This window comes from Helobdella robusta, assembly GCF_000326865.2.
Source record: "Helobdella robusta unplaced genomic scaffold HELROscaffold_4, whole genome shotgun sequence".
Lineage (NCBI taxonomy): Eukaryota > Metazoa > Annelida > Clitellata > Rhynchobdellida > Glossiphoniidae > Helobdella > Helobdella robusta.
In genome coordinates, this window is record NW_008704902.1 from 2,153,521 (window position 1) to 2,169,429 (window position 15,909).

At 34.1% G+C, this 15,909-nt stretch overlaps 2 protein-coding genes across 2 annotated transcripts; both read left to right on the forward strand.

The window, feature by feature from the left end:
• Positions 1-3,450: 3,450 nt before the first annotated feature.
• Positions 3,451-6,617, forward strand: HELRODRAFT_162256 (hypothetical protein; the record flags this gene model as incomplete). The annotated part of the gene is made up of 7 exons (XM_009024515.1): positions 3,451-3,562; positions 3,948-4,167; positions 4,297-4,438; positions 4,682-4,860; positions 4,949-5,211; positions 5,499-6,323; positions 6,589-6,617. 7 exons carry the CDS (start codon positions 3,451-3,453, stop codon positions 6,615-6,617), a joined length of 1,770 nt encoding a protein of 589 aa, XP_009022763.1.
• A 1,022-nt stretch (positions 6,618-7,639) lies between these two features.
• HELRODRAFT_188911 (hypothetical protein) lies at positions 7,640-14,709 on the forward strand (the record flags this gene model as incomplete). The annotated part of the gene is made up of 8 exons (XM_009024516.1): positions 7,640-7,730; positions 8,553-8,763; positions 8,991-9,139; positions 9,310-9,344; positions 9,783-9,876; positions 10,087-13,487; positions 13,565-13,648; positions 14,647-14,709. 8 exons carry the CDS (start codon positions 7,640-7,642, stop codon positions 14,707-14,709), a joined length of 4,128 nt encoding a protein of 1,375 aa, XP_009022764.1.
• Between the last annotated feature and the right edge of the window lie 1,200 nt (positions 14,710-15,909).

Consider the following 15,909-nt stretch of genomic DNA (forward strand, 5'->3'; position numbering starts at 1 on the left):
TATCTACATGTGTTTTTAATTTGATGAACTTTTTTCAATCTAATGAGTTTTTTATTTTAATGAGCCTCCCCAAACGTTCGCCCGTCTGAGAAATGTATTTAAATTGACAATAAAAAAAGATTTCTGAAGAGTGAATTGTAAAACATTTTGAAGCCATTAATTGTTTAAAATAAAATTGATAATTTTTATTAAGTTGACGTTGAATGATTATCAATATAAATCCATCTAAGCAGTTGGTATCAATGAATCAACTATTATGATACGTTGAGCACACTGACTGAACATAATCACTTATGTTTGACCTTGCAAACATTTTGCACCGAACAAACATTGTGATAACATGAGCGTGAAATCAATAAGAGTCGCAGGAGCTTGATATTTCATACAAAGCTTTCAACAAAACATACGCCTAGTAAAATATATGTATCTCTCTATCTATAAAGTATCAATATATCAAGATAACTTTAAGTTCTTGTTACTAATAGAAAAATATTATTTTGCAATATTATTCAATTGAATAATATTAATCCGTTACATGTTCTAACAACATTATAAATCACTGACAAATTAGTTGAATTTAAAAAAAAATACTATGAAACAAGGCATTTTGTATTAAATGTTGTTGTTATTCAATAAAGTTTTAAAAGTAACCTCAAGGCTCATGCACATTCATTAGTGGCTAAAGTAATAAAATAAAAACAGGCAAAAAACATAGTGAAGCAGGAATCAAGTACATACGAATAATAATAATAAATATATTAATAATAATAATAAATATAATAATAATAATAATAAACGAAACATCTCTTTACGATCCGAAACGATCCTTGCATACGGGTTTATTATGAATATTTCTTAGGTAGATTTTGTTGTACATGTGTTTGGTATATAAGAATTTCATAGAAAGATAAGAGTGTATGAATCGTGTTGAACGTACGTATTTCTTCTTGCCTCATTCAATTGTTTGTTTTCTTACTCTATCACCGTTTCGACTGGAATAAATAAAAGCATTCGTTTATCTTTCTTAGAGAGTTTACGTAATAAAAAATTTGATTTTCAACAAAAAAATATGTAATTTAATCAACATTAATAATTTAATATACAGAAAAATGATTACACTTTAACATTTCAGATAGAATTAATAATAATTACACTTGAGTGTTAAAAAATATCTCAAAGGAATTATTTCAAAAGAGCAATCACTTGCAAGTAATTTAAATGGTGTGTGTGTGTTATCTTAAGTACATGTTTATATTCTAGTGAAATTTATTTTATCATTTAAAAGAAATTTTTCATTATTTTTAAATAGCAAATATTCTTGATTATTGTTAAAACTTATTCACAACTAATTTGAAAATTAATCGGCAGTTATATAAATAAAGAATTTATAAAGGCAAAACAATCGTTTACATTTACACAACACACCCTACGTTAATATAGTGTTAGTATGCACCGAGATAACGTGTTATCAAGTGGGTAGGTTACTGAGGTTTATATTATTTTGCACGGGCAACGTTTTCTGCAATAAACAACAAATTTCATGTACCTTGAAATTTCATTTTATAGTTTGACTTTATTTTATCATATTCCATTACGATATTGTTCATTATTACTATACTTGGAATGAGTAAGTCGTTTGTTGGCTAATAGAAGGAAAGTAATAAATCTTTGCTTTGTTCTTACACTATAAGGTCTCAACAATTGTTAGTTTGTTACAATTTTAAAATTATAATTTTTTGGAAAAAGTTAATGCTTTTCATCTAAAATATTTCACCATTTCCATTCGCATCACGTTCCCTTGTTGACATTCATTCAGACTTGGAACCACTGAGTCTAAACTAAAATGACAACATATTTTGAAAGAAATTAAACTTTTGATCGCACTTTGCCTTTTCAATTTATTTCAATGTTAACGCACGTAGAATTTGATTGCACCAACCCCCAAGTGTATGTTAGCTAAGCGTATTAAAAAAAATTGAATCCTTACGAGCACATAGCATATAATCTGATGTTTTACAACGCAAACTTCGGTTTATGATGGTAGAAGAACTGTAGCGATTTCATTTTTATAAATTTGATTTCAGCTTTTGCATTTTCCTTTCAATTCTTTATTGGCTTTCTTTCTGTCTCTGTTCAAATCATTTTCAAAACTGTAATCCTAACCTACAAAATAATATTGTTGAAATCTCCAGCATTTTCAACACAATTACATCTACGATGAGATTGGGCTTGGGATGAAAAATATCAAACGTTTGGGATTTTGTTCAAAATATACCGATTCTTCATGTCAGCAGTATATGTTATATATATATATATATATATATATATATATATATATAACATCAGTTCATCAGTTTTTGTAGGCATGTTGTGTATTTTTCTGGTTTTGTTGAAAAATAATTTTTTCCTTAAAAATTTGGTACATTAGAATTTTTTTCACACATCTAAAAATTATTAGACGTTTTTCCTGTGTATATGACGCTTAACTGAGTATGTAACCTCTACAACACAGTTTCTGCATGTGCTCCCATTCGTTTGTACGGATTAATGTTCATTTGTATGAACTATTGTTCATGCAAAAAGGAGTATTGCTTATTAAAATATTATGCCTACCATGTTTCATCTTAGGATGTAATTAATAGAAGATGTTCTTTAAAATAAAGTTTATCAGATTGTTAACATAGGATTGTTTGGTCAGACCACAACGTCCAAAATGCACCTATGCAATTGTAACACTTAACATGGGTTTAACAGAAAGAATATGGGTAACAATGTACCTCGGATGATATGTAGTAATAATGTATGAGGTACATCGCAACAACTATGTACTGCGCTATAATGCATAACACATAACACAGATCATACGTGCATAGCATAGTAGTCATCATATTGCATAGAACGAAAAAAACTTCAATATTTCTCTTTTAGTATACATATCACTTCATTGCAGTATCCATACGGTGCAACTCATCACATTCACAGAAACAAACATTCTTCGCATTCGTTTATGACAGTTCTTAAACTGGAAAATATATCTTTGCTCATTGCCATGTTATTTGTTATTTACTGCAATCTTCTTCACACATTCCTATGCATTTTTATGTGATGTTCATGTGTGACAAACTTGTTAGCAATTAATAACAATTTATTTCAAGGTTCTACCAAGAGTTAAGAAATTGTTTTTAAGATTTTCATGAAAAAATTCTTACTTTTATGCATTGTCCAAATATATATATATATATATATATATATATATATATATATATATATATATATATATATATATATATATATATATATATATACTGTGAGATATAGGGTGTGCGATTGAAATTTTAAAAAATTGTTTTGTGTGCAGAGATATGCGTTCGTNTGAAAAGCAGTGAAAAAAAATCGAGAACAATAACAATAAATGAGAATGGTTGGAGCGTAAGAAGGAGCAAGGAGCAGATGGATTACATAAAAAATAACGAAGAAAACATGAACGGAAATTTATTGGCGGGAGAAAATATGGATGCTGCTTCTGATAAAGTTATGCAGTACAGAAATGTTGTTCTCGCAGGTTATTTCAAACATTGGTGTTATATTTGGTTATGTGGTTTGTTCAATTAATTTATCTACAAATTTTTTCTGAGAAAAATTTTTTTTATGAACTTTTTGTAAACACTTAGCAAGTTGTAAATATTAACTTCTTGTGCGTGCATCAAGTTGTAAATAATAATTTCTTCTATCGCGCCAAATTGTGAATACTAATTCTTAGGTGCACTTTACATCAACGCTTTCGAAAAAAATACATTAACTGTGTATGAAATAATAGTGAAACAAGTTATTTCCTGAAATGATAGTAACTCTTAAAACGACTTTCTACAAAATGAAATACTCACTTTTATTTGTTGTTCGTTGAAATGTATGAAAATATAGCAACTGATTATAAATTTCTTTTAAAGATAATTTTCCATCCTATGCGAAATGGAAGTTCATCGAGATTATGCTGGAGAAGAGGGATGATGAGGACAGTTTTGGATTCATTCTCATGAAAAACAATAATTCTACAAAACTTTTGAACAAGTCAGCAAGTAAAGTAGTAAAGAAATTGGAAGATGCAGTGAGACACGTGGGGGACAAGTTGGTTGTCGTGGAGATACTTGAAGGAGGAGCTGCACACAGGTATGCACCATCCTTGCTCATTCGCCATACTTTTCCGGCATAATATTTTTCATTATTATTAGCCATCACTTTTAAAACAGTTAAGTTTTATATTGAAAATTATCACAAAACTCAATAAATAATACGCAGAGAGGGGACGATGAAGTTGGGTGACCAGATAGTGGCCATCAACAACATCAGCATGAACCAGCTAACAGAACAAATGGCCCACCACGTCATGAAACAATCAGGCAGTTCGGTCACTCTCTGTATAGAGTACATTACTCATTTCGTTGGTTATTACCTCTTAACCTTTTTGTCCTATATCTAAATGTCATAGAACAGTTTTTATTAGAAAACCTATTGTAAATTCGTGTCTAATATGCCAATCAATTTGAGCAAATTTAAAACTTATAATGTTATTATTTACATCTTATAATGATGTAGATATTCATCTGTCTACTTCTATAGCAGCTATAATAAGAAGAATTTTCACATTACGCCATAAGATGTTTGATGTACGAAATTACAACAGAATAATTGCATCTACACTTTTATAGATTTTCGAACGGACAACCCAACGCCAATTCTGGTTCACTTGAAAGATTTCTTTGTTACTCCTAACGAAATTACGCTAACATCGCAACAACTTTCAGACGCAGACGAAGAAATCATCGTTGTTGACAACGTATACGAAGCTGGAAATGTTGATAGGTTGTCCTTTTTTTAATTTAGTTAAATTGCTTTCAATATTCTGATAAACCTAGCGTTTTAATCTTCATATTGATGTTATTGACAACAGGTTAGGTTTAATACAAGCCGGAGATCAAATTCTTGAAATCAACCACGTTAACTTACGTCAAAAGTCGCTGGACGACGCCATCAGGATTTTGAATTTGGCCTCTCAAAGGACATCGGCGTCATCCAATCCACTACGCCAATCAGCATTGCCAGTATTCTCGCGCTACCTCGATTCAACAAATATTTCATCGCCAGCATCTTCTTCCTTGCAACTCATTACATTTCCAAGCACGTACCAGTTCCCTCCTTCGCCTACCGACCCAAGTGATCAATTACTATTTTTGCTGATAATTCATGTTGCTTTTTTTACTTTTTCAAAATGTTTCAATTGTTTTAATAGTTTCAATTTATTGCATAAAATAAGTTACACGAAATTTAACTATTTCAAAAGGCAAAAGTATATTAACGTTGTCAGTTAACTGAAGAAAAGTTGAATTGGAAGATGAGTGTCTGTATTAGTGCTTTACGTTTATCTGTTGCGTATTTAGTGCAAAATATTGATTGTTTTAGCTGTTTATGAACGCAACAACGAAACAATTGTTAAACTTAAGCTTTAGGTCTGGTGCTTTGCAAAGATCTCTACAACAACTTGGACCTGTTGTACAACTTCAAGAAGGCAACTGCTTGCATAAGAAGCGATGATGACGATGAAGGAGAGGATGGGCGAAGGAAGCACCCTCCTCTGGTGAGGATGAAAATGTTGCATCGAGGCAATAACCTCTCCTCGACGGAGCGATCTTCAAGTTTGAAGTCATCATTCGCTGGTTTGGACCACTTCAGAAGCCTCTCGTGCGTTTCGAACAGTTTCAACGAAGACACTGAAAAACCGAACTGGTTTGGCGAGGCGAACAACGTGAACAACAAATCTTGCCGCACCTTTTCATGCATACAACCAAATGAAATGAATAAACACGATGTGGAAAATGAGATAAACTTCAACAGTTACTTCTTAGAAAAATATATTCAGCAAAACCATCAAATAAAAAAACAGCTCAGCAAAGAATCACCTCTATATACAAAAAAACAGAGCGTACAATCACACCAAAATCAATGCAACAACGTGAACGGTAAAAATATGATCGACAGTGCTAATAATAGTTCTGTGGTGAACATTGAAAAGAAAACACCGGGCGGCATACCAGATGATATTCGCGTGAATAATAGCGCCACATTTGATGATATTAATTATAGAAATAATCCTCTAAATAAGGAATTGAGCAGCAAGGACGACGGCAAACACGTCTTATACCAAACAAAAACCATCGACAACAGAGAGCACAACACCGTTGCACATGCAGCAAACACACGTACGGAAGCTGACTCCAGAGGGAAAGATGAAGTTTCAAACATTACTACTCCATCAACAAAACAGAAAGGTAGCTCTTATTACATTCATCACATTTTTTTCAAGTCAATCTTTTGCAATTTTTATTAAGTATCCACCAGTTCATCAGTGCTTATAAGCTCCTTTCTTCCAACAAATAAGGACATATAATTATAATACTATATATTTATATGGTTATTTAATTAGTTAGATGAATAACTATAATAATTAAAAAGAAAATTTTCTAAATGCTTCTTCGCTTTCTGGTGGTAATCCTCATTGAAACACTTGTTCGCAACTTCGTTTGATCATTTTAGTGGTTCGTAGCAATCAAGTGCTTAAGTAATGAAAAAGAACATCGGCAAAGAAATAAAAGTGGAGTGGTTTTTTTTAAACTGATAACAGACTAATTGATTGAAATCTTCAAATTCTTTCTTCATCTCTATAGCATTTTTAAAAATTTGTTCTTACAAAATCTTTTTATATATAACAAAAATTAAACAAATTCATACTAAGCACTGTTAACAGCTGTTTTAATGAGCTAATATAAACAAGAGCATTCACTTTGTTTTGCGAATTCAAGTTTTTTCTGGGGTATTATTTAGTTTAAAACATCATTGATGTTATTTTTCGCTAATTTGTAGGTGTAGATAATTTTGTGGGTATCAGATTTTATAGTATGTTAATGTTGGTCAGGGGTCATATAAGTTAAAACCATTTTTCTCTGAATATTCTGATATAATATAAAAGAAAAGGACATTCAAGGCATGTTAAGCAAGAACGATTTTTAGTTTGTTCTAATTATTATCAATACATTATTGAATAGCTAAAAAATAATTTCTGTCAAGTCAACCGAAATATATCACAGAACTACGCGCAATGTGATTCTCAATTATGACCCAACTCAGCCGTCCAAACACACATTATAGAATAAAGTGACAATAATTTTTCAATAGTTCAATATTTCTATGAAGAACGGCATTGATACAAAGTAGCAATCTCATAAAAAGCGTTAATAATGTTTACAATACTTAAGATAACAGCCATAGTATTGTTTACAAAATGCAAAAGAAGAAACTACGGGTGTAAACAGTTGCGCGTTTCTAGTTCAGCTTCCTTAAATAATAATGCAAAAAATATCTCTTCAGTCTTCGTTTTTATTGCATTGCAACTGATGACGTTTCATGCGGTGTGCTGGCATTATTAGAGTACTAACAGTCTTTATTACAGCGCTTTGAATACATTAAGATCATTGCGGGTTTTTTCCATTTGAAGATGAAATAATGAGCCTATTAGGTCAAAATGATGATGACGTTAATGAACGATGGCTATTATGTTGGTGCTGGTGTGCTGGTGATGATGATGACGATGACCATGATGATTATGATTACGATGATTATCATGATAATGATATTGATCATGATCATGATAATGATAGAGAAGAGAAAGGAAAAGAATGGTTAGGATGTCGGATAAAAACAGATACGTTGGTGGTGATTAGGACATAAATTATGATGATGATGATGATGATGATGACGATGATGACGACAACGACGATGATGATGATGATGATGGCGTTCGTTTATGATGCAAATTTGATATGATCTATTTTTATATAATTATAGTTACTACTACAAATTCTTTGCTACGCCGCGATTCATACAGATCTACACGTTTATAATTTTCATTCATCATCATTATACTCTCATTGATTGTTTTCGATCCATAGCTTTTTCATTCTGCGTGCATATTAAGAATAATAATAATAATACTATTAATAATATTAGCAATAATAAAAATAATAATAATTATTATTATAATAATAATAATGATAATGTTGTTGAAGCGCAGTTGTGCATCAAATGTTTGCACACACACACACACACACACACGCTGCAAACACACACCCACGCTGCAATTATGCACACACACACACACACACACACACAATGACTCACCACATATTACACACACACACACACACACACACACACACACAATGACTCACCACATATTACACACACACACACACACACACACACACAATGACTCACCACATATTAAAAAAGGTTTGTTGTGAGTATGATCACATAGCATCGTCATCACGTCATTATTATCACCATTTCATTTGATCACGTAAATTAATAGCATGAAAGTTAATGTGAATGTCAATGAAATGATAACACACAGTCTCACTCAGTTGTAATCACCCACCAACAAAACAACTGTTGCATGCCAGTCACATTAACATCTTCCATTTACCACTCGTTCCACATTTCAGCTGATCCAACGTCATTTGATCTGACATATTCAGTTCTGCTGACAAGAAACTATGCCAACATGAGCAACAACTTCGCCGCTGGGGAACTATCTGGCGACAGCTGCCACAAAAGCACCAAGGTCGCCTCCCTCGGTCTCACCCTCCACAATCCCTCTGACAATCTGGACAAGAATATTGTCAAATCTGTTGATGAAAATAGTCTTGTTGGGCAGTATGTCGACTTTTCCTTCAACTACTTAATAATCATTTTGTTGCAGACAGTTGAAAAACTTTGATTGTGAAATGTTAGATAATTTTCTAAAGTTAGAATAACGTAACAAACATTTTGACAGATTTAATCTCAACTATGCGGCATGTAAATGTTTAAAAACAACAGCAACACACAACTCCACAACATTACAACACAACAACATCACAACAACGATACTGACAACATAGGACGGGAGCAGTCCATGTTGGTGACGAAGTGCTGGCCGTCAACAAGATACCACTGCACAGACTCTCGTGTAAACAGGCTGAAGACATCATAGAGAACGAGTACTGCAACAATGAAAACATCAGTCTGACCATCAGGAAATCCGGCAGAAGTTAATAATTTCAATGTTATATCACAAATATGTTGCAAATTAACTCATCTGCTATATTCAATCTTTTATATAAGAATAAGTTCATACGATATAAGTGTTTAGATAAAATGTAATTTATTTTGAACCGTCCAACTTACATTTTATTTATTATTACTGCAAAACATTTTTAGGGAAAACAAGACCTTCAAGAATTTTTGCTCAAGAGGTTGGCCTGTTTCAACGATTGTATTATTATTATCGATTCGATTTTATCGATTCATCAGTTTGATTTACAACAAGTTGTTTGAAATAATTTTTAAGAGAACGCAGAAAATTGCCTCCAACAAATACATTAGCATTTATTTCGTTTAATGTGACATTAAATTTTTTTGTGTCGACATACTGGATGGTGTAACGGTTAAGGTGTCTGGCATTGTTGAGCAGTTTTCAGGTTCGAATGTAAGAAATCCTCTCCAATCACATGCAAAAGTGTGTGATGAATTGATTCGCGTGTATTTACATGCACTGTGTGTTTGTTGTAATAACCTTTCGAGAAATATCTAAAAGAGAATAATAAAACTATTAATATTATAATAATAATACTCTAATAGCAAATTATTTTGGGCTAACTTGAACGTTATATACAACGTCTTACACACGAAAGAGTTTTGACAGCGCAGTTGGCTCGCACAATCCCAGTTTTGACAACGTCAGATTGTACAACCCATGCGCTCTCAACAAAGTCACTTCCAGATCAAGTAAACCTTCCTCTAATGTTGTGCCCACTTCATATAAACATTTGTTCACAATTTAAACGATTGGGCAGACGTAACACAACTTTTACATTAACTTTATTTTATTCAAATGAGTAAAATTTTGTTTGCAACAGGAAGAACCTATAATTTGAAAACGGAATTATATTGAATAAACTTACATCACTGAATAATGTAGAATAAATCAATTTTCAGAATTTGTTGTAGAAGCCGAAGTTCACCACTCTCTAGATGATCTCGGGACAAACAAGCACCCGACCAAATACCACCGCCCTCGCATGGACAGCCCGCAACTGCCCACCCAACAACCGCCTGTTCAGGGAAAATTTAACGTCGCATCAAAATTTGGAGACAAAAATGATTCAGTTTGTAAAAATGTGAAAATTGATGTTAACTCTCCAGCCAGAAATTTAAAAGAGTTTCATATCTCACCGGAGACTAGAAAGAACATCTACCGCAACATCAAAACTCGAAGCAGGTGCATGACCATGGACTTTTACAAACAAAGCATCGATGAAGATGACGACGCTTTTGATTTCAACGTAAACACTTCTGAAAATAACGATAACTCGAGCGTAGAGAATAAAGTTAATCAACCGACAACATTTGAAAGTTCCCTTGACTACATAGACGAACCAGACAGAAACATAATCAGGGCTACAAGTAAAAAAATTGAAGCTTTAGCAGAAGATGTTGACGAAATGTTGGACATGATAAAAACCTCTGAACAGTCCAACAAAAACTTTATCAAACAGCTTGAAGATGAAGATGCGAATTGCGGTCGAGGGGATGTAGAAAGATCGGGCGAGAACATACCTCACCATGACGACAATGACAAACATGAAGATTATTTCATTCGTGAGTTACCCTCAGAGTTGAAATTGAAAAATTCACTCGACAGATTAGAACATCTTTTGAGAGACATCGATGATGTTTCACTTTTCTACCAGTCTGGCCAATTTAATGATTCGTCTGATAAAGATCAAGTTATTAAAAAAGCAGCCAGCGATGATACAAGCGATGTTGTCATTGAAGATGATTACGATGAGAAGTATGTGACGCTGTTGTCATCGGTCGACCAGGTGCAACCTGCGTCGTCGGCCAACAAATCCTCGTCGTCATCACCCTCTGATAAAAAGTTGACTCAGCTATTCAATTTTTTGGATTTGGTATCTGATCCCAATGAAAATTTGTGCCAAGGTGAAGATACGTGGGCAGAAGATTCTCCCGATCGGGGTCCTGTCCTTCCTGCTTCTACGTGCAACTCTTCCCAGGCGACCACGTCATTCTTCTCACCAACAGTTACAATTCAAACTCCTTCAGCTGGCATCATTTCTGGTGACGAAGCGAAAATATCCAATAATCTCGTAGATACTGACAATTCCGATGAAAAAAATATCATCATTATAAACGAGAAAAATGTAAACAATATCAAAAATCTTGTGCAATTCTTAATCGTTAGTTCGTCACTTGGTGGTACATATTTTGAAAGCACAAAACTTTCTGCACAGTCTGGTGGTGCAGACACAACCAGCAACACTAACTGTACTTTCAGCAACAAGACAACAAACAACAACGCCGATGGTGATGATAGTGACGATAACGACGGTAGTGAGTTGTCGAGAGTCACAAAACATTTGACCTCCAAAACAACGCCACACGTTCTGCCTATTACCGTAACAAAACATTTCCACAACATCACCATCACTAAGGACGGCAGTGCAAACTTGCCGGCCTCAACAACAAGTTGCTTCTGCTACCTGCCTTACATAACCTCCTGTTTGGTCGTAACTCCATTAAATAGCGACAACAATGTAACAACCAGTTTGGACAACTTACATTCCACCGTCATCCAAATTTCGTCATCAGCCATCCCGTTGCTTCACCCACTCACTTCATCATCACCATCGACGTTATGCACATCACCGTTGTTATCGTCGTCGCTATTATCAGTCTCGCAACCGTCGCAGTCGCTGTCGTCGCTTTTGTTTTTACAGTTGCCTTCATTAAAATCAACTGCGTCATCAACCTCATCTGCACCATCGTCATCAACCTCATCTGCACCATCGTCATCAACCTCATCTGCACCATCGTCATCAACCTCATCTGCACCATCGTCATCAACCTCATCTGCACCATCGTCATCAACCTCATCTGCACCATCGTCATCAACCTCATCTGCACCATCGTCATCAACCTCATCTGCACCATCGTCATCTTCATCAGCGTCATCTCTACCCATGTCAACCCCACCAACGTCGTCTCAGCCATCCTCCTCAACTTCATTTTCACCATCGCAAATACCATCACAAAGTAGTGAAGATAAAAAATGTTCAGTTGCTAGGCAACATGTCACTGGAAACACTGAAAATAAACAGAATATTTCAGAGTTGCGTGATAATTGTAATCAGCCATCAAGTAATGGAAATGCATCTCATTCAATCGACTTCAGAAAAAATAAACTTTTAAATTCTAATTACTTTTTTAACGCTGAAACATCTCAACTTAACAGAAGCCAAAACGCTGAGAAAAACATTCATGCCATAGATCGAGATATTATTCATCGGAAAGAAGTTTCTGAAAAGAACGCAGAGGCTGCGATCCCATTTGACGACATCGATGCTAAAAAAGCTATTGATAACGTGTTAGCTTTTCCTAATATTCATAAAAATAAATTCAGTGGCATCATCAAGAATGACAGCGCTGCAGTTAACAAGAGCCACACTGATAATGAATTACCTCAGGACCTCAGAAGAGACAGCACTCCGTCAAGTGACTATGATGAATGGAGTCAAATGTTTGAAACGATAAAATTTTCAAGCACAGAAAGTTTCACAGATGAAACTATTTGCAATGTTAAGAATGAACGTGACAGCAAATTAGTGAACGATATTAGCTTATCACTTAACACGATTCCATCTTCGTTTTCGTTCGCACCGCCATCGTCTGCAACAGCTAAGACGGCTCCGCCACAATTCGCTCCCATGCACGATCAATCACAGTCTGCTCCAACCATCAACAAATCATCTGAAAAAATAATGTCCCACTATGCTCAGGTAGTTAAAAATTTAAAGGCCCCACCAAGCATGGCCGTTTATGAAGAGAATATAAAGATGGGTGGAACCGCGAATGAACGTTCTATAGTTGATGACGCAGTAAATTTCAATCTGAATAACAGTGAAGTGGCAATTGTTGGTGAAAATTGTCGACATGGACTTCCTAAGAAACGTCTGCAAAATAATCACCCCACGCCTCATCAGCCTCAAATTAAAACAAGACAACAACGGCATAAGCAACAACATTTACAACAGTTCAAACAACAAAAACAAGACTCCCAACAGCTAAAACATTTTGTTCGACTATCACAACAAAACATCACGTCGAGTCAAAACGTGCGAATATCACACGTTAACCCAGAAAGGTTAAGTCAAACACCGATCGAAATAATCAGGGCCATTCTTTCAAAGCGAAAAGATGCAGATTCATTTGGGTTCGGATTATCGAATGGAGTGCATGAGCCTGGCGTGTTTGTATGCGGCATCATGGCGGGAGGGGCGGCCGATAATATTCTCCAACTATACGACAAAGTCCTCCAGGTCTTTAATTTATTATTTATCAATTCACTTTCCGTCGTGACCATAAATATTTATCATCGTATCATTTTTAACAACAGGTGAACAAAGTGAACATTAAAAACCTTTCCTCGAATGAAGTTGTTGATCTGATTAAGAAAGCTGGAGATATTTTAGAACTCGTGGTTTGTCGGAGTGCATCGACCAACATTCACATTCACCTCTGACAAGCATTGCACGGAAATGTGTGTGGAAAACAAATATCATCACCAGATCCGTCCTGTGATGTTACTCAATCGTCTCAATAATGCACAACATTGAAACGCCATCCAAACATATTTCTTCATTTATTTGTACGTCTCTCTATTAAATCAACAGTAATTTGTGTTAACCGAATTTTTTAGATTTTTTAAAATGAATTTTCTTAGGAGTTTAAATTTTTTTAATTTACAATACTATTTAGATTATTGAAAAGTTTCAACTAGTCAAGTGACTTAAATAATACTTTTAGTATCCATTGAATTTTGCAGTTTTTATTCACACTGACAATGTAAAATTTTTTTAAAAAATTTTTGGAAAAAGTTTTATAATTTTGTAACACGATGCAAATTTAAATTTTCAAAAACATGTCACGATCTCATTTAAAAATCAAACTGTTATTCAAAATCGCATATTTTTATATGTTCGAAGTTTTCAAACTTAATAGAACACGAGTTGGATTTGCTATAACTAATAATTAAACTGTAAAAGGACGTGCTATTTGACATCAAGTTTAGTGGCACATGTTGGCATTAAACGAAAACCCTGGTAATGGATGAATGGAAATGGATGACCAATCGTTCATTAATAATACAGCCATATGAACTTGAGAATTTGTTTTTGAAAACGGCAACGGAGCACAAAACTGCGTCACCAAGCAACTGGCAAATTATATCACAGTTACCATTGCAAAAACATAACTTGTCTTTTTATATTGGAAGTCTTTTGGTCTTGTCATGACACCTACCTAGCCAGAGCCGGATCTAGGGGAGGCTGGCCCAGTTTTATGTGTAAAATTGTAAAATTTACTAAAAATTGAACGTGATAAGCAAAAAAAGGTCGCCAAGTCACACTACCACAAATCTTGGCCACCGTCGTGAAAATTTAAACGTTTTTAAATTTTTGCCCCCCCTCCCCCCCATAGCCATTATTGAAGTTCAAACTTAGGACCAGGACGAAAATGTGGATAAAAGGAGCTTGTCGATGAACAATTCAGTTAACTGTCTAAAAATTAAAATTTATGAAACAAGTTTGTCTACACCATTTATTGTAAAGCGATATATGCATGCATCATTGTGAAGAATCAAGTGAAATGCAGTGATTGGCTGATAAATAAAAGACAAGAACTTTTTCATTTTCATGTGAAATTAATGGGCAGGTCAAGTTTTAACGCATCATATTTACAAATTTATTTGAATTCGAGAAATTTATTTATTAAAACTTGTAAATTTTCAATTTAACAGCTGCTTTTAAATATAGTAAATAATGAAAATTTGTTTGAACAAAAATAGAAAAAAATCCATGCAATTTAAGACTGTTTTTTAATATCTGGAAATCAGTATATTCGCGTTTTTAAGTAGTAACAGTTGATGACAAATCATAAAATTAGTTAATGTATAGCAAGACGCAATTCGTCGTAAGCAAATAAGAATGTGCATTACGAAGAAGCAAAATATGAAAAAAAAACAGTTTATTCCAGAATCCTTACTCAAAATTTTAAAGTTAGTTACAAGAAAATTTAGAAATATTTCGAAAAATTACAACAGACTTTAATCAAATATTATAATATTAACTGAAAAAATCGCTTAAGGAAACACCTAGTAGACAAAACGCGCAATGCGCAAAATAATTTCAAAACGGACCTCTACATAATAACATGGACTTCAATAATTCTATAACCAGTCAATCCACGGCAGATTTTTCAATTCGTTATTTAGTTTTCCCATGCATACAACGATGTTGTACGAAAGGAAGTTTTTGCTTGTCCAAGTTAATGATCATCCCCATTATCCTGGTTGATTTGTGGATCGCAGGAACTAATAATATGAGGATTCGAACATTTTGTTCCATTTAACCAAGGCAAACCAAAGTTATTCTAGGTGATCCTAATCTTACTGGAAATGAATGAACGAATGAATGAATGATGAATGACCATGAAAAATGTGACTATGCACTAAAATGTTTCCATTAAAATAATTACAAAGGGTGATATCACATCAGCTCTGAATGTTTGTAAATCTTATCCGATTCAATGTCATCAACACCATCAGCAGCAGCTTGTGACTGCATTGTTGAACGCCTACAAGTGACTGTAGGCATCGCAGCTGTTGCAAACTCATCACCCCCATCATCCTCATCTCGAGGAGAAAGAAGATGGGAGGGAGCCAATGATGCAGGTTGCGCTGTT